Source organism: Panthera onca, chromosome C2 (assembly GCF_046562875.1).
Source record: "Panthera onca isolate mPanOnc1 chromosome C2, mPanOnc1 haplotype 2, whole genome shotgun sequence".
NCBI classification, from domain to species: domain Eukaryota; kingdom Metazoa; phylum Chordata; class Mammalia; order Carnivora; family Felidae; genus Panthera; species Panthera onca.
This window is the reverse complement of record NC_138347.1, coordinates 112546549-112570064: the sequence shown is the minus strand read 5'-3', so window position 1 is coordinate 112570064 and position 23516 is coordinate 112546549. Positions and strand designations below refer to the sequence as shown.

Below are 23516 nucleotides of genomic sequence, written 5' to 3'. Positions count from 1 at the left end.
CCCAATCACTTATCCAGATTTTCACTTTCATCAGCTGGATTAAGTTTTCACTGTCCTACTCCTATTAAATCTAAGTTAGAACTATTTAACTAAGAGTGTTTTCATAGAGGTAGAACAATATAAAATAGTGCTTCTTAATTTTTTTTTAACATTTATTCATTTTTGAGAGACAGAGACAGAGCACAAGCAGGGGTGGGGCAGATAGAGATGGAGACCCAGAATCCTAAGTAGCTATTAGCTCAGAGCCTGATGGTGGGCTCCAGCCCACAAACCATGAAATCATGACCTGAGCCGCAGTCAGACGCTTAACTGACTGAGCCACCCAGCTGCCCATAAAATAGTGATTCTTAATATAAGCTCTGGGAGGAAGGGCCATGAAAGAATCATTTAAGAGGTTTTTAAAAGAATCTCTGTGTTACTCTCTTCCCAAATCACTGCACCATTAAGGGTTTGATGCTTTGTTCAAGGGATACTTGACTGTCTCAGTTGAATATAACCCCCACTGTGAATCATGATTACTAATGGAATGATATTCCTTAACTCTTTTGAGGGTAGAAGAGTGTAGGAAACCACTGAAGTAAAAGAAAGAGCAGAAGTTTTGTTGTCAGACATATCTAGTTTTAGATCCTGGTTCTTGGTAGGAGAGTCAAGAACTAGGAATCACTGTGTTTGTTTAACAAACCCTTTACTCTGTGACCACGGGCAAAGTCCTTATTCCTCCCTGATCCTCAACTTTCTCATTAGTAAAAATTGGTAAAATAATACACAACTCATAAAATATTTGTAAAAATTGAATGAAGAAATTTTTTAAAACTCATGCCACAGAACCTGGCACATTGATAGGCACTCTTCAAATATTACTTCCTTTTGCTGGGTCTCAAATAGTCATTTAATTCTGTCTCCTACTCTTCCCAAGTGAATGCACATAAATAGAACATTTTTCAGAAGATAACTTTATTGCCAGACAACACTACACATGACAGAAAGAAATTGCACTGTGTAGTTTTCTGAGGGGAAAAAGTCAAAGTTTTAAGTGCTAGAAAGGAAAAGAAGAAAGAATGGCTGATGGAGGTAATGGTAACTAATGATTGAAGATTGAAAATGAGCTCAAAGTCTAGGGGAAATGAATCCATAGGTCTGTACACTATTGGTTAACCAAGTCTCATTATTCTTTGGCCTGGAAAAAATCTCTACTTACATTCATCTGACTTAGCAAGTTTATTAAGATCATGGTTCTTTCAGAGCACTAATGCAAGAGCAGTTGATGTAAAATGCAGTATTTAGTGAGTAATGCTACAAATCCAAAGTTTTCATTTATACCCCCTCTTTCTATGTGGGAATCCCATTGGTAATGCAGAAGGAGGGGCTCATCCAACTTCTAGATGGTAAACAAACACATACACCCAAAGTCTAGCTGCTATGGATCAGTTCAGTTAATCAACAACAAATTGAACAAAATGCAGTCAGCCATAATTGCATATTAATTAAGATAAAACTTGTATAAAAGAATAGTTATATGTTAAATTGAGAAATTTCTCTTAAAAATTGTATTTACTAAATCTCCTTCATTACTTTACTAAATAAAGGACTCTTTATTTGAAAAGAATCCTAAATAAAGGATTACTTTACTCCTTTACTAAATAAAGGACTCTTTATTTGAAAAGAATTTTAGCTGGAAAGTATTACTTTCTCTAACTTACCAACCCATTACCCTTACCCAAACACGTGGCTCAGTGTAACCTTTGCCATAAACCTTTATAATTTGCATATTTGTAGCTCTTGTATTTATCTTGTTTCATAAAAGATTTCAAAATTGATAGAATTCCTTTAGCACCTTCCTCTTTTCAAGGCAGGGGCTGTTCATGTGTACATATGTGCCCCCACAATATGAGCTCTTTGAAATCAGAAAACGTATTTCATTTTGGCCTTCCCAGCAACTAACACCATGTCAGTCACATTGAATGAAGACAGCTACATTGATGCTGGATGCTGGTATAGGATTTGAATGGGACTGGACAGAATGGGGCTTAGAAAGCTAATCATGGGCAAGTCAAAGAATCCCTGAGCAGTATTAGTTGATGTTTGGGATCACTGTTAGATTTTCTTCCTAGGATTTCAATATAAATTGTAGAAATACGAAATTATCATGGGAGGCTTTCTATGAAGAAAAAATCAAATCACATGATTTATTAATTCTCATTAATATTTTGATTTTGTCTTGTTTTACTTAAACTCTATAGATACGATTTTCTGTCAAGATGGACAGTAAACAGACTTGAAGTGTTATCAAGTAATTGAAGTATTGATTATACTTTAGTCCACATGTCCTGTATATCAAAATCCTCTCAACTTTCTTGAAGGATTTATTATGTCCAAAATAAATCTGTGTCCCAGATGAACTAAGTATGGAAAGAGAAGCTGATATCAGTGCCTTCCCTGGGTGTGGTTAGATAAGACAGATACAAGTAGGTAAAAAAGGATCTAAGTCCTGGAAATTCAAGAATTTTTTTGAATAAAATTAACAGTGACACTACATGGACATGACCAACTCCTATGGATTTCCCCTTCTCGTTAATTTGCAGAGTTAAGAATAAACACCTCAGAGCCTGAGGATCTAGGCTAAAATGAAAGCTTTGGAAATATGTAATGAAGTGATCTTGGGAAAGAAACTTTTCATAGTCTTAGTTCTTACATTCCACTGTTGATATGAGAGCTAAGTAATATAATATATTTAAAGTGATATGGGGATTATGTCACATATTTTAAACTTGGCATGAAATTTACTTGCTCCACAAGAAAATTCTTCTGGAGTTTGAGCACTTAAACTCTTGGGTCCCTTAGCAATCCAAACTACTTACATTTTGTGATCCTACCATTTTAAAAGATGGTTTGAGAGAGGGAGTCAAACTATAAGAGAATCTTAACTCTGGAGAACAAACTGAGGGTTGCTAGAGGGAGGTGGGCATTAAGGAGGGCACTTGTGATGAGCACTGGGTGTCATATGTAAGTGATGAATCACTGAATTCTACTCCTGAAACCAGTACTACACTGTATGTTAACTAATTTGAGTTTTAATAAAATCTTGGAAGCAAAACAAAAACAAATGGTTTCCAGGTCTTTGGATCTTACTTAACTACTTCTGTCTGGAAATGACAAATGACTTTCTATCAGGTCCTTTTTACCAGCACTAGCCCCATAACCTCACTTCACCTCAAGAGAAGGGATCTAAATATTACAGGGGTATTTAGTGAACAATAAGTGTCTCTAACACTGCTACTTGATTTTGTATGACCTTGACAAGTTACTTAATCTTCTTAATTTCAGGTATTTATCTGTAATCTGAGACTAATTGAAGACTGGGACAAGTGAGGTTTTAATGTGCACTCTTAGAGGACTGTACTGATTTCACTCCATACTGTTGAATGAGCTTGCACAAGTTTCTGAACTTTGTCTCAGTTTCTCTCTCTCTCTCTCATGTGACAATAGTTTTGAACTTTAAATAAGTTTTAATTGTTTTAGTACACTTTCTTGGATCAGAGTAAGTAGTCAAAAACTGTTAGCTCTCTCCATGATTATTATATAATCTTAACATGATTATTATTCACTGGTAATTTTAATTGTAGCAAGACAATAAAAGTAATACAAAATACATATGACCATATCTATATTACTTTGTAAAAGCTCTCAATACTTTTAAAATATTTGTTGGTTCTCCCCAACTCTGAGATTTGTTATTTGAAGCATATACTGAGTTTCTTATATTTGATCATGGCCTATTCTTTAGTAGTTACTACACCTAGTAACTGTGCAATACATGTTTGTTTACTGACTTGACTAGCAACATAATAAAGGCTGTTGGATATGATAAAATTTGCAACAGAAGAGTTCTTTGTACTTGTTACTAAGTTTAATGAGTAAACTTAGTAACAGGACAGCCAATGAAATGACAGACTAAGCAGTGGAATTTGTGTTCTGGAAGTTAGATGACACTTTATGAGGGTGCCAAAACGTGGGTGTAATTTTCAGCCACTGAATATTTCAAGTGTATTTGCCGTGTCACCAAGTCAAAAGAGCAGATGAGAACCATCATGGGAAGAAAGACCATTTTACTTCTGATTATGGGGGTCCTTGGGGCATATTATGTTTATATACCTGTCCCAGATAACATTGAGGAGCCATGGAAACTAATGTTGGTTAACACATATATGAAAACTTCAACAGATTTGGTAATTATAGAGCTTTATTGATTGAGTATTTAACAGTTTAATCAGGAGAAAGTATTTGTATTATTGTTATTTAAAAAAAATTTCTGTCTTGGAAATTTTGTTCGTAAAACTGGCTTGCTGATTTTAAAAACTTTTTTTTTATTTTAACTATTCCTTAATGCAGACCCCTAATAGAACAAATATGAAGGAAGTAGTCAAGTAGCTTTAACTTTAAATATTAAAAGACAAATGTGATCTTTTAAATATTAAAAGACAGGAAGACCAACAAAAAGTCGTATCGTGAGTTTCATGGCATGAATCCTGCCCAAATGAAGCACTTTGAAATGTGAACTTCAGAAACAGTAAGATTGACTAGCGCTGTGATTAGTTACAGAATTCTGTGCAATAACCTTGTATTTAAGCATGCAAATGCATTCATACTGAAATATTTGTAAACAAGTCAGCTGGTAAAAAGCCAAAGGAAACTGGATGTACATGATTTCCAGTTGTAAAGCATGACCTGCTAAGGTGACAGGGCAGCTGGCTGCCCTATCCAGTGTCTCCAGTTGCTCCTCAAAGACTTGTGGTTCTTTTCTAGTAAGGCTCATTATGTGAAATTGAAGCTTTTTTTTTTTTTTCATCTCCTTTAAACATCTTGTAGCAAACTGCCTTCTGGAGCAAAAAACAAAAAAAAATTAGAATAATAATAATTTGAGAACAGTTAACCTGTGTATTAAACACTTGGCTCATTATCTCTTTCCTTGAATTTTTAAAGGTGTTCTTAAATATCTCTTCTGGCATTAATGTAGCTCTGAATAAGTGCAAGACTTGTCTTATTTTCATTTTATTAGTGATTTGATCATTTGTAGTAATTTTGTTAGCAAGTATGTTGTTGGATTTGGGTCAGTTTCACTGGAGTATAGCTTCAACTCTTTATCTTTTATAAGTTATTCTTGAATTTTATTTAAAATATTTATTTTGGTCTATAGTTTTGTTTTCTTTTATTATTTAGATTAATTTTGTGTGTATATATACATATATACACATGTAAATACATACACGATCCTCTCTGTATGTCTTCAAAAATGGTGTCATTTTCCCTCCTAGTACTTTTTAATCTTTTCCTACATTTTTTCTTCCTTTTGATTTTCTCATTTCTATCGTATATAATACCTTGTGTTACTTTCAACTTAGTGTTTATTTCTGAAATTCTTTTGTCTTTCATTATATATTCCTCTTCTAAGTTCTACCAGTACCAGTTTTTAGTCACCTCCTTGTTTTGACTAGTGATCACCACCAAATATGTCCATGTCTTCTATGAATATGTATATTTCTCCTTTGTGATATTTCTTCATACCATTCTTAAAATCCATTCTGCAATACTGTGTAGTATATCATCCACTTTGTAGCAATTTTTTTTTCTAATTTGTTTTCTTCATGAGTTGGAAGCTGTTTGAATAGTAATTCAAACTTTTAATAATTCAATGATGAAGAAAAATGGAAGTCACTGAATATAATCACCTGTCAACTTGTCTGTGATGTAGCATTGTCTCCTGGAATAGAAATATCAAATATAATTAACCAAAATGCCAACTTTGATAGATGGCTCAGCATCACCTTGAAAGGACTTGGAGGTTGCATCTCGTCTTGGTAAGAAGTAACATTATAATCAAATAACATAACACTGTCAGCTCTATCTCGGGGTTGAGGTTATAAGCATTTGTGAAAGTGTTTTCCATCATTATACCAGATTACAAGGTTTTCCTTAATTGTATCGGGACAATTTGAAGTTCCCTAGGTTTGAGACCATTTTTAAAAATACTGGTTTTATCATCTCTGTTCTTTTCCTACATTTGGCATTGATTCTTCTAGCCCTGCTTATTTCGTTTTGCTACTCTTTGGCCTATAAAGGATGAACACTTTGAGGCCCAATTATCTTTTTAGTTTTCAAATTGCTGAATACCTACAATTGATATGCAGATCTGTAACTTGGGTGCAGCCAAAGTCATAGCACTGTTTCTTAAATTTGGATCATCAGAAATTCAGTTTTACTATTTTTCCTTTAGATGATAGATCTTTGGATGATAAAGATGCAAGAAATCATTTTGTCCATAAACTGAAGGGTATAAATTCCAGAGTTGGTCGGAATGTTTTTTTTGTTTATAATTTGATATCTCAAATTTACATTAAAAATCCTTTTAGGGTTTAGAGTTAGTGTAAAAACAGTAAATGATTTGAGAAGATATATCCATTAACTTAATGCTCTAACTCATCAGACTTCATGAAAGGGAAGACAATTAAAGAAACTGTAAAGCCCTTCTTATTCAGTTCAGACTCCAGGGACAACAGACACTATTTTTAACATACTGATGGCTTCCTAGTCTCTTGTTATACATTTATTACACTCTAGTAGGATCCAAAAGTTTGTGAGATTATAAAGTCATCTTACAAAATTTTATACCTAGTACTGTCTTATACAACATGTGACAATTACTGTTTCTATAACTAAGTCCTTTTCTTTAACTTGCATAACATAGACCATTTTCTATCATTTAAAAAGATATTTATTTGAACTAAACAGTCTCATATTTTGCAGATAAAATACTTGAGTCCAGTGACTTATGTTTTGAAAGAGGGCCTTATATTTTCTGTACTTAGCTTTTATTTAAAGCCAGAGGGCCAACTATATTCCCTCCATGCGGAAAATGTTGTGTTGATACCTACTTTATGTCGTAGGTTGTAGAAATTTTAAATTTGTTAAAACTAAATAAATTAATGCTTAAACAATCTATCGCTTTTCTGTGTTAACATTTAAAATCAGCAGGCCTGATATTTATGTGATTTCTTCAGACATTTTTTGTTAATTGGTTGGAGTGTTTGTGCAAAAGTCACACCCAGCTGAAAAATGGAGAACATTATTTAACACTGTAGAAATAACATAGAAATAAATGACAGAAAATGGTCTACTGGAGGTACAAGTCTCCACCCCTTGTGTAATTGTAGACAGGAGCAATTGTAGGAGACGCCCAAGTTTTGGGGGCATGGTCAGCATGTGTGGTGATATCTGTATGTGGAGTATATCCAAAATATGGAGAAGACCTAAAGCACACTCATAGCTAGAATAATTGGCCTCCCAAAGCCTGTCAGGCATTTGCAGTTCACTCTGCATGAAGTTCTACACTTCTGGCTGCAATTGTAACATGAGGGCAGTCATTTCTTGAAAGTGTATACTTTTTGTGAGTCTAACAACTGAAGTCCCTCTGGAATAGCTGCTGGGCATCAGTAAGGAGGGGGTGTTTGTTTGATGCTTAAACACACACCCAGATGTAGCATTCGTAGATTGGAAAATGCAGCTGGTCATAAAATATAACACCATTCTGTTGGACCCTGGGCCAGCCGCAAGGTGGCCAAAGAGTTAGGTTTCTGTGTTTTCTCTCATACCCGTCAAAGTTCTATGGATACTGAGGGATCCTTGACTGCTGCATCCACTGTCATGCTCTGTCTTCTTCAATGGGCCTTTTGCAGTGATGGTCACTAAGAGATGGCATACTGGCCAGTCAAGAGTGACATCTGCTCCAGAGTCAGACCTGGACTTAATTCCACATCCAGCATCTACTGCCTAGGTGGACATGAACAGAAATTTTAAACTCTCCCATCTCAGTGTACTCAACTGAAAATCTGGAATATATTACTACTTACCAGGTCTTAGTAAGAATTGAATGGGAACAAGCACAGTACCTGGCAAAAACTAAACACAGTAAATATTATTGTTATTTATAATCCATCTCCATACAACTGCCTGTGTTATCACTGTATGCTTGTGATTTTATAGCCAGATAAAACCATATGAAAAAATTTCCCAGCTGAACCTTGGCAATCCTGGATAAAATAAATATTGAAAATCATGTTCAAGTAAAATTTCTGGAAAAATACCTAAAAGTTTTATAGAGATAGAAACAGACATGGATATTGATGTGCATATAAATACAAATTTGTACATGGGCTAGACTTAGATATTAATGAGATCTATAACTTAATATAAATATATATATAGTGCATTATATACATGTGAGTGCATATTTGTGTGTGTGTGTGTGTGTGTGTGTGTGTGTGTGTGTAGCTGTTAGTATTTATCAACCTGTCATCAATCTGTTAGTTGATTTTATACTATCTTTTCTCATTTCTTTTGGTATGCTAAGATGCTAAGGTTCCACTCACTAATATATTTCTCAATGTCTTTGTATAGATATCCTCTGGAGTTTGCTGAATACACAGTGTTGCAGTGGGTTATGGGTTACAATAATAAATTAGATATTTATTTACAATACCAAATTAGATATTAGATATTACTATTTCCCTCAGCCTTTGGATTTCTTCCCCTCCAATAGCTGGGAAATTTGGCGCCTCATTTTCCTTAAATACTTCTACTACTGAAGCTGGTTTCTGTTGCTTCTACTAGGGGAGGTCTGGGAGGATTTGGGAGTTGAGGATGTTCGGAACCCATATAAATTGTATGTAATCTACTCAGAATATCACCCACATAATAACTTAGACCAAGCTTTTAAAATGTCTGGTGGATGGTGACTTTACCTTGCATGGCAATTCTACAATTTACAAGATCAAACTTTGGTTCTGCTTTTAGAGCTGTTAAAGATGAGATTTCTTCTAGGGAAAGTTTACAGAGTATCTGCTTTACTGACTGTAACTTGAACTGAAAACCTAAATAACTGAGAATGTAATTTTTCTTTCAGTAATGTTTCAAGTTCAGTTAGTGCTTAGTGCTTGAACTCATTATTTTCACCATAATATTTTTTTGCAATAGCTACTTGATCTCTCAAAACTATCCTTTAATAAGAACTATTACAGTTGTTAATTTAATAACGTTTTTGCTACTACATTTCATGTGTGAACAGATTCTATTTTGCATTAGCAATGAGACAATTTACTAGCTGTAAATCTAACCAGGTCAGTTATCTAATTCCAGCACGTGTCTTAAATGGTCTCCTTTCTTGAGAACTTCTGGGCTATATTCTCTATCAATCATTGTTTTCTTACAATATAGATACTGTTATAAATATCCCAATAGGAACAGTTTGAGAATATAGAATTTGAGGTATACAACCTTTAGAGTGTGGGGTGAAGGGAAGCCACCAGTACTTGAAGCTGCTTGCATCACTGAACTGGTAATTCTCAAAAGGACAACCAGAGGTACGGAAAGCCACATAATTGTCAATGTTCACATAAATATCCATAGGGGCTCAGAGGAAATAATGGCTTTTTCTTTATTTCTACCCTATCAGTCTTACAAGAGTGCCTCTGTGTAACACAATTTAACCTGGCAAGGAGTTCTGGGAAATGTATCTCCCTGACCTACCTTTCAGGAACATGGGGATGATTTGGTGTTGAAATTAGATAATTTTGTTTATTCCCTTTGCATTTATCTCCATTAAGTGGGACAGAGGTTGACCCAACTCTTTAATCGATCACTTAGGACCATACTCCACATGTTTCCAACGTAAGGTTGGAAAACAATTTTTTTGATTCTTGGAATTCCAACATTATAGATCATGGTTTGGCTCCCAATTACCTTTTGAGGTCCTTTTTCTTTTATGCATCCTTGTAGGGACCTGACTTCCTAGCTTTACTAAGCTACCTGCATTTCTCTGATTGAAGTAGGAGTGTACCTGTGTCTTTAATTTTGCCCTAGAGTGAGACTTCCTCCTTTGTTCAGCCAAACTTTGTTCCGTATCAGAGGTCACCTACTATTTGACAACTCTTCCCTAGGTCTCACATCCAGGCAGCTAGTTTACCTTTCCATTGGCCCTTGCCAAAGTTCATTGTACATGTCTATGAGACATGCAGTTATGCAATTATGTTGCTTTATAACTGCTTATATATATCCATTTCTCCCACTTGACTCTGAGCTTATTTAAAGTAGGGAACTTACCCTGTTGATCTTTGTGCTCAAAGTAGGAAGCCTAGAACCCACCAAGTTGTAATACCTGAATAATTCTTTACATATCTTTTTTTAAATCTAAAGCAACTATTATGGTAAAAAGTCTGAATTTCCAGTCATGGAAATTTCTAACCATGGCATTCAGATTTACCTGTGACAGTATGACACAGGACCATTGGGAGCATATAGCATACTCCTACATTCCATAAATAATATTGATATTTGCTATGTGTAACCTGGTGTGGTTCCCCCCACCCTTTTAGGTTCTGTTTATTGAACTATTGGGAATCAACCATGCCATGAACATTGTAATGTTCTTTATGAGCTTTCAAGAAGTCCCACCCACATCTGATGAAAATGTCACTGTGATGGAGACAACTTTCAACAATGTTCCTGTCTGCATATATGTACCAAAATGAAAGCCGGAGAGACTAAGAAGAGGCTTATTTTATATTCACGGTGGTGGTTGGTGTTTGGGGAGTGCTGGTATGTGCCCCTTGTTAGAAATTGTAGTTTATCATACAACACACATTGTATTAAGATGGTGATTTCAACATATCAAGAAGATATATTGTTAAACATCCCAGATAAGCTAACACTTCAGTTGTCTGAAATTCATTTCTTTGAGCTCTGTTAGTTTAAAGGAATTATGTTAAATCTCTTTCTTAAAGGGATAATCAATAGCCAAGGCTGTAGCAAATTTCAGAAGAAAGAAAAGTGTTTCATGAACTTAGAAATTTATTATTGAACTTGTTAATGGCAGAAATGATGGGATGTTGCAATGAAACCAAAATGGAGTACATTGAATACTGAATGAGGAATGAGGAAATGGAGATGTGACTCTAGTCTTTCAATCAGCGTAGATATGGAAAGAAATGAGAAAGGTGTTAGATGGAAAAGAAGAGTTGAGTATGAGTATTTTATCTTTATTTTATATAAAAAATGTGTATTTCAATTTTATGTATTTTTAATATTTACATAAATGTTAAATATGTAATATATATCATGTTACTTTATATAATATAAAGTTTTATATTTTATTTTATGTATAAAAGCATGTTTTATATTTATTTTATATCTACCTGTAGGAGATCTATGAACATGTTTGTAAACTCAAGGTAAAGGTGGGGGTTAATAGAAATATGTTGCAGAAAAGGGGAGGGGGCTGGAGGATGGAATGAGGTTTGCCTGATCTAGAAGATATGAGATGAAATTGGACTTAGTACAGAGGAGAAGGATTGGCAACACATAGGAAGAGAAACACACTCTGCGACAAGAAGAAAAGAGGTGTTGATGGAGTGATGTAGATGGGAAACATAAATCAAAGTAGGAAAGGATGTGATCCTCTCTATGATTTTCTACAAATACAGGCAGTAAAGGCCTTAGCTGGCAATGAAGTGAGGTTTCTAAGACAAAATCTGATAATGCCATGCCTCAGTTTGTTTCCATGAGTCCCTGTTACCCAAAGCCCTTCTTTAAAAATCTTTTCATCACAGTATTACTGAAGAATGAGAATATGCTTACCAAGAGAAAGGAACTAAGTAAGAATAAGCTTACTTAGCAATAAGCAAAATTTTGATGTTTTTTATTTTTATATTAAAAAGACATAAAAATCTATGTTCTAATCCAAAATATAAGAATGACCATTTATCTATCTATCTATCTATCTATCTATCTATCTATCTATATATCTACCTACCTATCTGTCTATGAGAGAGGGGGTGGGGAGAGGAAGGGAGAGTGTTGGGGCAGGGCAGAGAGGGAGAGAGGAAGAGAATCCCAAGCAGGATCCATGCCCAGTCTGGATCCAGAGCCTGATTCAGGGCTCTGTTTCACGACTATGAGATCATGACCTCAGCCAAAATCAAGAGTCACCTAATTAACTGAGCCACCCAGGTGCCCCAAGAATGACCTTTTTATATAAATGTTAAGTAAAAGTTTAAAACTTAGTGTGTATTTGATATCTTAAGAATATTCAGTACCTGACTTTGGAATCTCTTCTTTTCATGGCCCACATGATTTAATGTTTGTGACAACTACATATTCTGATACTTCCCCTTGTAACACTTGGTGATTTCTCCCTCCTCTCATTACTGGCAAATTCTATTTTATCTTCTTGAAATTTTCTTATCTGCAAAAGGAAGCACTTACCCAATCCCAATAGCAAATATGTGTGATTCATCCCCACTCCGCTCACAAGACCAAAAAAGCTCCAGAAAACACATTTTTTGTCTGCCTAGAACATACAAATATATAAATCAGGTTTTAGCTTTCCCTACATCCTCTTTTCTTTAGTTTTCTCTGGCAGTTTTAATAAAGTCTAATGCCATTTCCACATGACACTTTCTGTACCCCTCCATTAAAACAACTAATATTTTTTGCATTGTTGCTTTTTATTTATATGCCTGGCCCTCCTTGCCCCTGTCTGTGGTAGAATGTGACTTGCTGAAAGCCAGAGGGTTAATTGTCTGTGTTTATTCTTTCACCACCTACTACTTGCTGAACGAAGGAGGAAGAGATTGATCTTAAAGAGGGTGAATTTGGCTTAAGTTATCCAGGGTGAAATGTGGGGAAGGACAAGAGAGTTGACAATGCGTATATCATAGGATCACTGAGCAGAAGAATTCATGTTTTATACCTATGATGAAATCCTAGAAATAGTTTTCCCAGAACATTTCAGTTAGGAACAAATTATAGTTATAACCTCTGTGTTGATGGAAACACTCATCGATACACTGGTTAGTTTCTGATTTTATTTCCTTTTATTTCAGCTTTGTTTAGTTATGACTTTCTGTCAAAACAGACAGGGGATAGATTTGATGTTGTTGTCATTTCAGTCAAGTAAGAGTACTCTTGATTTGTTAGAGTTTGGGCCAGATACCATACAGAGTAGGATGCTCTAAGCTGTCTTAGTCATTCCTTGGTTATTCTAGGGGTGTTTCAAATAAAATGGAGAAGGTGAGAATAGAGAACATGAACTTCACATGACCAGAAAAGAGTCAGAGAGAAAAGAGTTGTACAGTTAGGTCAAGCGGGGATCAAAAACAGGAAGTCAAAAAACTGTTACAATAAAATTAAACTACTGCATCTTAGAGACAAATGACCTCTGCTGGATTTCTAGCCTACTCTTAATTAGCAAAGTAAAATGAGGGCTTCAGGGTGAGAGAATCAGGTTTAAAGGCTGGTTCTAGAATTAATTGAATAACTTTGTACCAGATAAATACCATTTTAGCTCAGTTTTCTCAGATGTAAACTGGGAGTCATATAATATTTTCTGTATCATAGAGTTGTTTTAAAGATTAAGTGCTCAAATAAATTTAACACAATTAGTATAGAATATTTCATGGTACAAGCCTCCATTAAATGTAATTACTAACCAAATAACGTATTGGAATACAGGCACAATCTACTCTCAAAAAAACATTCTACATCAATTATTAATAATAAAAACCAAAACAAATGGGAATAAATAGAAAAATGAAGAAACTGAAAAAAAAAAAGGATAATAGTGACTACTTGCCAACTTGATTATTAGATTAAGTTGGAATAGAATAATTCCTAACGTTTGTTTGCTATTTATTGGTCACTAATAAAGTAAAATGATTACAAAGAAAATACCATTCTGGTAAAAATTTATTTAAGGGAAATTATCACCTGAGTTTTTTCCCCTAAGTCTTAGCCAAGTTTTGCATTCAAGCCTTTATTTATGTAAACATGTAAAAATTTGTAAAGGCTTTTATAGCAAGCATTATCATAAGAATGACATTTGTCTTTGGATTCATAATGACCTCAAATACCAGGTTTGCTAAAGAAAATGTTTTTACTTATGATTTTAAGGGTTAGAGAATGCCCCCCCACACACACATTTTATTTTTTGAAAAATAATTGGCTTAACGAACATTGTTATTCTGCCCACAGCTACAGACTAGCCCCTAAATATCACTTTCCAAATCAATTTGAAGACGTATATAATGCATTAAAGTGGTTCTTACACCAAGATGTTCTTGATAAATATGGTGTGGATCCTGAAAGAATTGGAATTTCTGGAGACAGTGCTGGAGGGAATTTAGCTGCAGCAGTGACTCAACAGGTATGTTGCTCAGATTTTTTTTTCTAAAAATATCTTACCCTTAAATATTTATTTCAAACATTAAAATATCCATGCAAATTATGTTATGTTAATATGTTAGAAATTAGAGATTATACATAGAAATCAACATTAGAGAACATTTGTATCCTGAGTGCTTCTATTCCTACCTTCTGTCAGATTTTTAAAAAATAAAATGATAAAGTACTCTTTCCAGGTCATTGGTTTAAACATCATTAATATGTCGGCTAAGTGCGATGCTATTTTGTTATATTAGGGCTGGTATTTGTGCAATCAGCCAATGATACCAGTCACTATAGTTACAAAATCAGATTATTCCAGTATTCTTCATGGCATATACTAAAACTTACATGAAAACTATTGTTATCAGAATAATCATCTTGCCTATAGACAAAAAATGTTAACAGGTTTATAGATACTACTTACTTGCAGAAGGAATTATAATTTTCAGATGCCAACTATTACACTATCTCTATGATATTTAGCCAAACTGGACATCTAGTTTTTAAATATTTTTAAGTTTATTTATTTATTTTGAGAGAGAGACAGAGTGAGTGAGTGGGAGAGGGGCAGATACAAAGGGAGAGAGAGAATCCCAACCAGGCTCCGCACTCACAGGGGCTGGAACTCAAGAACTATGAGATCATGACCTGAGCCAAAATCAAAAGTAAGAAGCTTAATCCACTGAGCCACCCAGGTACCCCAAAACTGGGCATCTATTAACTATTAATTTGAAGTGACACATAATCATAATTAGTCTAATAATGAGTAAAATTGTTATTCATACTGGTTATCTGACCTAAATATTAAACCAGGCACCAGTGGCATGGAAGAAATGTTCTTATATGAAAAAAAAAATTACTTGTAGATTTAAAAATGAATATCTGCAATTCAATAACTAACTCTAATTATAAATATTGCTCATAAGTTTATTATGCAATCAAACAAAACTTGCTCTTGATTTTGTTGATTATTCATTTCTATACACATTTTAAAGTATATAAGTTTTGGCTATTGATACCTCCAGAATAACCTTCTTATGATTTGTAGACAAAGGAAAGATACAAATTTTGGGATTTTTATAAAAAATACTGCAGAACAGATTTTCTGCTACTTCCCAGAAATTTACTTCCCTACTGCCTACTCATTGTCACTCTGAGAGGCATCTTGATGCAGTACAAAGGGTATATCAGAAGACATGGATTTTTGGAGATAATTTCCTTTTATCATGTCACATAATGAGCCCTTTCTCTTATGTAGTTCAGACTTCTACAGTGGTGAGCCAATCAATTCTGATCCATAATTATTAAAATATAATATTCTGGAGAGCATTAAACTGCTAATAACATATGAAAGATTTCCAGGCCAAAAAAATTGTTTTTAATTATTTTAAGTTTATTTATTTTCAGAGAGAAATAGAGTGAGCAGGGGAGGGGCAGAGACAGAAGAGAGAGAGAGAATCTCAGACAGGTTCCACACTGTCAGCACAGAGCCCTATGTGGGGCTTGAACTCACAAATTGTGAGATCATGACCTGATCCAAAATCAAGAGTTGGGCACTTAACTGACTGAGCCACCCAGGTGCCCCTAGGCCAAAAAGTTTTTTAAAGGGTATGGAAAAAAAAAAAAAAAACACATGCAAAGATAACCTAGCACTCAATGTCTCTCTGCTCTAATGGCGTATGTGAATCAAAAGAAAACTATTCAACCAAGATGAGCTACAGAGTTGCAGTCAAATTCCAGGGCCCTCCAAAAAAACAGGGACACTTATGAAGTACTTCTGATTTTAAGTGAGGCTCTAAAGAGGTATGGTCTCATTGTTAGGGGGAGTATGATACAAAACAAACCATGTGCATTTAGAGTCTTGCTTTGTATCACCTGAATGGTTGTGGGAAATCTGTCCTTGAACTTAAATTAAATTGATGAGCAATTGATATTCAAGTATACTTAACAGTGTATAAAAATCCTCCCTGAAGAAATATAGTATCGTAATAGACTTCAAATTATTCCTGCAAAAATTTTTCAAAATCAGTAGCCAGCACAGAATAAAACATATCCAAGCAAAGTAAACAAGAAGCCATGAAGGGAAGCAAGCAGAATCAACAGACAAAAGAAAGACACTTTACAAAATTCAGATACTGCAATTATCAGCCACAGAATATAAAGTAACTATCCAAGTTTCTTCAATTAATTCACAACCATGATTGCAAATTTTGGCCTAAAAGTAGAATTTTGAAAAACAAACAAAAGTCCAAAACTAAAAAAATAAAATCAACAAAATTAAAAGTTTATAAATTGTTTAAGTGGTTTTACACAAGCTGTAGATATCATTTATAAGCTAAAAGATGGGCCATATGACTCATGGATGACTATGCACAATGAAGCATAGAAGCCCAGAGAGACAGAAAATACAGTAGAGAAGATAAGAAATATAGCAGATACAGCCTGAAAATCCACTAGCCTTTTAAATGTTATGCCAGAAACAGAGGGGAAAGAATGGGAGAGAAAGGAAGATTTAAGAATACAACAATATTAGAGCATTTTGCAGAGCTGATGAAAGATGTCAAGATACCGATAACAGAAGCTCCATGAACCTTAAACATACTTTTTTAAGAGGTTAAAATTAAATAAATAGCTAGAGATAAATGTATACTTAGATATACAGACAACAAGGCAAAAGTGTTGACAGTCAATAACCCAAGATACAACAGAAAGAAATAGAGGGGCTCCTGGCTGGCTCATTCGGTAAAGCATGCAACTCTTGATCTCAGGGTTGTGAGTATGTTGGGTGTAAAATTACTTAAAAAAATTTTTTAAACCTAAAAAAAAAGAAAGAAAGAAAATCTTAGAGAAAAAAGGGTATCTTCACAGAAGTACAAATCATACTGACAGCTTACTTCTCAATAGCGAGAATGTAAGTTCTAAGTCAGTGGAATATCATCAAAGTGCAACACAAAATTACCGTTAACCAAATTCTTTGATGCACAAAAATATTACTTAAGAATAAAGGAGAAATAAAGGCATATTCAGATAAGCAAAAACTAATAGAGCTGCTATTAATAAAACACACTAAAAGGTGGTTTAAATAAGTGTTTCAGACAGAATGAAAATGCAGATAAAAGTTTATAATACAGGAAGAAGCAAGGAGCAATAATGTGGCAAGATGTAGGTAAATCTTTTTTTATTAAGATGTAGGTAAATCTTAAACTCGGAAAGTTTAAAATAATAAGATATATAAAATTAAAATATGAGAAAAACAAATCATAATTTCAAGAGTGGAGGAGAGGATAGATTTTAAGTCTTCCAAGCTCTTTTGATTGTCTAAGAAGAAATAAATGATAGGTCTTTCATAATTTCATTTGTTTTTGAGAGGTTAAGAATATACCTTATAATTCTTAGGATAATCATTTAGTGAATACAAATAGGGAGGAACCTGGGTGGCTCAGTCAGCTTAGTGTCTGACTCTTAATTTCAACTCACATCATGATCCCAGAGTTGTGGGATCCAGCCCTGCATCAAGCTCATGGAGTCTGCTTAACATTCTCTCTCTCTCAGGGGTGCCTGGGTGGCTCAGTCAGCTGAGTGTACGACTTCAGCTCAGGTCATGATCTCACAGTTCACAGGTTCAAGCCCCGTGCTGGGCTCTGTGTTGATAGCTCAGAGCCTGGAGCCTGCTTCAGATTCCCTGTCTCCCTCTGTCTCTACCCCTCCCCAATTCGGGCTCTGTCTGTCTCTGTCTCTCTCTCTCTCAAAAATAAATAAACATTAAAAAATTAAAAAAAAATGTTCTCTCTCTCCATCTGCCCCTCTCCCCTGTTCACTCTGTCTCAAAATCAGTTAATCAATTAATAGAAATGGGGTATAACTTGTAAACTATTACAGGAAAAAAACAGAATAATGAAAAGGTCGACCAATCTGAAAGAAGTCAAAAAATAGAAAAGAAGGAGGATTCACAAAATAAAGTGGTAGATTAAAATCAATTATTTTAATAATTACAGTAAATATTAGCGGTCTAAATAATCTGGTTGTAGGACCAATATTGTCAGATTAAAAATGTAAGTAAGCAGAAAATTTGAAAGTAAATGGTTGGAATATGTATATCTGGAAATAACATCTAAAAGCATTGCTGCCAGGTTAAGAAGATCACATCATTACAGAAAAGGTTAAACCATCGAGAAAATATACCAACTCTGAATCTGTATGGATTTGGTAACATGGTCTTAAATATATGAAGAAAATATTAACAGAACTACAGTGAAAAACACAAATGTTCGGAACCACAATGAGAGATTTAAAAAGAACTCTTTCAGTAATTAAGAAAAACAGTCAAAAATAACAAGTGTATAGAGGACTGGAATAATGATTAATACACTTAAGGGACCTGGAAAGAACAGGGAAGAAAGCAAGTACATGTGATCATTTTTAAAAATTGACCAAGTACTTGTCCGTAAAGCAAGACTCAAAAAATCACCGAATTTAAATCACACCTTTCGGACTCTTAACCACAGTGCAAAAATGTGGGAAATCAATAAGAAAAAGACCAACAAGAAAACATCCTTCTTTTTATGGAAATTTAAAAAATACAAGTAATTACCTATGGGCCAGTACTTAATAGAATATATATCTTGTATATATTTTCCCCACATTTAGAACAATATTTATAGGAATTGTATTTTAAAAGCATATGTTTGAAAAGAAGAAAGGCTAGAATAATCATTTGACTCAAAAAATCAAAGAAAAAAATAGAAGGAAGATGATAATAACGATAACAGAAATTATATTCAAAATCAAGTTTACAGTAAATGTGAACAAAAAGCAAAAAGTTAATTCTTTGAAAGGACTAATAAAAAATTTAAATCTCTGGAAAGACACATGAAAAAGAACAAAGTCAGGCATAATAATGTCAGGATTGAAAAAGGGACAATTCTGCAGTCCCTAAAATATGAAAAAGAACTAGCCATCAATGAGTTCAGAATGAACATTGTAATCTTTAAAAGAGAAATTTGGAAAAACTTTAAAGTAAAAATGATATTTCATAATATTTAAATACAATAGGCAAATTCCAAGAAAAATATAACTTTCAAAACAGAAGAAGAAATGACAATCTGAGATATTTTATAATCATTAAATTAAATCAATAATTAAAAAATTGTACTGCTAAGAAACTTCACTGGAAATTTACACAAACATCAGAAAGAAACCACTCCAAATAAATACAAAATATTCAAGAGAATAGGAAAAGAGTGTGCATTCTTTAATTATCTTCAGAGAAGCACATTGTTTATGTTATATCTGACATAAGGAAAGAAAACAGTGGGCCAATCACATTCAGCAAATGAAGATATTACCATCATGAATAAAGTATTAGAAAAATATACATATACCACATACAGATTTACCATGACCAAGTTGCTAATAATGCAAGGAAAAGTACATTTTACAAAAATAAGTGAATTTTACCACATTAATAAAGGAAGCAGAATCATACTAGATGCAGAAAAAGCATTTAGTAAAAGTCACAGTAACAATTATTGGTTCACTAGGAGATGGAACATCCTTAAACAGGTAAACTACGTTGATTAAATGTGTACAAATGGTATAATTTTAAAGAAATACACAGGACTAAATACCATAAACTGGGGGATGAGGAGGAAATGGCAGTGCAGTCCTTTTGGGGAGGAAGAGGGTATGTGGTCAATTCAGGGTATATGATAAACTCCTTGAACATAGTTACATTTAAATTTCTGTCTTACAAGGCTATATATTTGATTTTATATGTATTATGTTTAGCTACAAAGGCAATTTGCTTTTAATATGCATGTTCAAAGATTTTAGCTACCTACCTGTAAAGTTGAATTTATTGGTCAAATATAAAATAGTTTTGTATCTTTTCTTAATTCAATCAGCTACCTCTTAGCTACCTATTTAATAATTACCACACATCTGCTAATGTAAACAGTGTTCTTCATACTAGATAGTGAGCTAAATGGAATGTAAACTTATCTGAGACAAAACACTGAAATGATTATTTAACTTCAGTACATATTTTTTTACATAAAACAATTATTTTTACATAACACAATATGGTAATGGCTTATAAATATTTTATTTTACAAACTATAATTACTAACTTGCTTTAAATGCAATGAAATAAACAGTGCTGCCATTTGCTGTTGCTAGTATGTAAGTCTGGTGTGTGTGTAAAATGTTATATTTATACCAAATGAAAAAATGTCAGAATGCTTTCCTTTTTCAACTCTATATTAAACTTTTAGAAATAAACTTAAATTTAAACATTATACTTTACTCTGAGGAGCATAAGAGTACATGTGGCTTCAATAATTACTACTTGTGACCTATGCTAACAGATCTCAAGGTTTTGTATACATCAGAATCACCTGAAAGACTTGTTAAAACATAAATTGCTGGTTCCTCCCTACTTGAGTCAGTGTGTCTGGGTGAGGACCCAAGGATTTGAATTTCTAATAAATCCTCAGCTGATGCAGATGCTAATGGTCCAGGGACCACACTTTGAGAAGCTAATCTATAAGACACAATGGGTCATTCCAACTTGCAGGACCAAGTAAATGTACACAAAAACATCTGCTAAACTTTAGTGCTCAATGTTACTGGTCTCCAAATATTTTTGATCATGTGTCCTATTAATAAAAGAAACCTCTAGTATACCCCCACAAATATATGCATATTAATTTATAGATAAATTTGTGTTAATGCACTAATGTAATTTGAATATTTTAAAAACATAAATATTCAAATGAATTAGACTTTTGCCTATGATTCATGTGTTTTGTATCAGAGCCAAATTAGAATGTTAGTTAGATGATCTTTGCTTTAAATGTTAAGGCCTATTGATATCATAATATATGTACATACTTGTTTTACTTAAAAAATGTTCCCTCTGATTGCCATTCTTAGTTGTCAGGGTAGATATTTTGCTTTTTAATCACATATTAGATGATCTCTTTCCCCACTCATGAGGAAAGTTGTACAAATCATTTTGTTTATATTCACACTATTTAAGTTAAGACACGTAGTCTTCAATATAATATTGAAAATTGGAAAGTTCTTTGAGATCTATTTTTTGTTGTTTCTGATTATCTTTTTGAGATTCTGGATTTATCCTATATCCACCTACTGTTTGTAAATAAAAATATTTTTAAATAAAAATTATTTTCTGAGCAACTTATTTAAATTATTTTCAGCTCATAGATGACCCGGATGTCAAGATCAAACTCAAGACCCAGTCTTTAATTTATCCTGCTCTTCAGACTCTTGATATGGATTTACCATCATATTGGGAAAATTCACACTTTCCACCTCTGCCCAAATCACTGATGGTCAGGTTCTGGAGTGAATACTTTACCACGGACAAATCACTTGCAAAAGCTATGCTCTTCAATCAACATGTACCAGTGGAATCAAGCCATCTGTTCAAATTTATTAATTGGAGTTCTTTGCTCCCTGAGAAGTTTAAGAAAGGGCACTTTTATAACAGTCCAACTTATGGTCGTCTGAGTTGGCTAAAAAATATCTAGGATTTCTCGATGTGAGGGCATCCCCCTTGTTGACTGATGACAACAAATTGCGAAGTTTACCCTTGACCTATGTCATCACCTGTCAATATGATGTCTTAAGAGATGATGGAATCATGTATGTCACCTGACTTCAGAATGCTGGAGTTCAGGTGACCCATAACCATATTTAGGATGGATTCCATGGAGCACTTTCCAATTATGCACTTAAAATTACACATAGAGTAGAAAATCAGTATATGAGTTGGCTAAGTGAAAATCCATAGTAAAAATCTGAGGAGGGGTCCATAAAATATATATAAGCCCCAGAATAGGAAACAACTTAGAATCAAAGGTTATGTTTGGATTGATGTTTATCATCTGTGACCTTTCTAAAGTCTTCATAGCCATCATGTTGTTTGTTTTTTAACTCAGGGAGTTCTCTATTTCTTGTCCTAAGTGTTGTTTATTCACTTCTGTACCTTAGAAAATATTTACTTTCCTGTATATTCTTTTCTTGCTGCTGTTACTCATTTCTTTAGCTCTAATTCACAGCTCTAGTTTTTTTTTTTTTTTGTTTGTTTGTTTTTAATATTTATTTTATTTTTGAGAGGCAGAGAGAGCATGAGCAAGGGAGAAGCAGAGAGAGAGAGAGAGACAGCACAGCTTCACCTGAGCCAAAGTGGGATGCTTAACCTGACTGAGCCATCCAGGTACCCCACAGCTCTAGTTTTTTGATTGCCTGACAGTATTACTATTGAGAAGAAAGCTTCAACACATCTGGCTTGTGAAATGCCAGAGCTTCAACTGACATGGGTTTAGGGCCTTGAAATGCTGCCTTGTAGGCACTAAGACAGTTAAATAATACCATTTCAAAAAGGAGAGCTCTTTTCAATCCTAAAAATACAGGGTTTTTCTAATCTATGAAATTATAAAATAAACTTACATAAGTTTATATATTCAGTTTTGTCTTCAATAGTGTAGTAGCCAAGATGTCTGAAGAAAACCTTAAAGTACATACACCTCAACCTGCTGCATGAAATAAATAACAAATCTTTACAAATCATGAATGGGTTGAGTGAAAAGTAGAGGAATGTTCAGGGGCAAAAACGTTAAGAACATGCAAACCCAGATTCCTACCTGAGATTTATCTCTGACATTATAAGTGACACCTACATCTATCAGGTGGCCTGAGGTGGTGGGAGATATTTGCATCATCGCCCAGTGATAGGCAAATAATTTTCTTTCATCAGGCAGTTCTTAAATCTATAATCCTGTCTTAAAGTGTAGATTTTATTATTATTATAGTATGGTGAGGCAAACAGATCAGGAGATGACTCTTGTTGGAAAGTTTGTTACTCACAGGTGGCCAGAGGCATGAGTATGATACTTCATGAGGGGACCACATGGGGAAGCCCCAGAGTTGGTCTGAAGGCAGAGAGAGCAAGGAGAAATGTGAGTGAAAAACTCTTGTGGCTTCCACAGGAAGGAATAGGCAAGGCAGAGTAAGCAGGGTTAGGATTGGGCAGCATGAACAATTTCAGTGGACTTTGAGGTAGTGGGACTATTTCTGTTTGTCTGGTACCTGGTCCTGAGGTGATTTGACTAAAGGGGTGATAGTTGTAGGAGACTGGGTGGGTAAGCGTTCTTGGTTGGTTTACATATGAATGGCACACTCACAGGCCATTTGGATGCTTATCTCTAGGCATAAGCTGA

General features: G+C 34.2%; 1 protein-coding gene across 1 annotated transcript; it reads left to right on the top strand.

Moving 5' to 3' along the window:
* Positions 1 to 3969: 3969 nt before the first annotated feature.
* AADAC (arylacetamide deacetylase) lies at positions 3970 to 22087 on the top strand. Its single transcript, XM_060638994.3, is given in 6 exon segments — positions 3970 to 4226; positions 10425 to 10647; positions 12933 to 13002; positions 14080 to 14251; positions 21492 to 21795; positions 21798 to 22087. Coding segments are annotated over 6 exon segments (1209 nt in total). The 5' UTR covers positions 3970 to 4076.
* The last annotated feature ends 1429 nt before the right edge of the window (positions 22088 to 23516 follow it).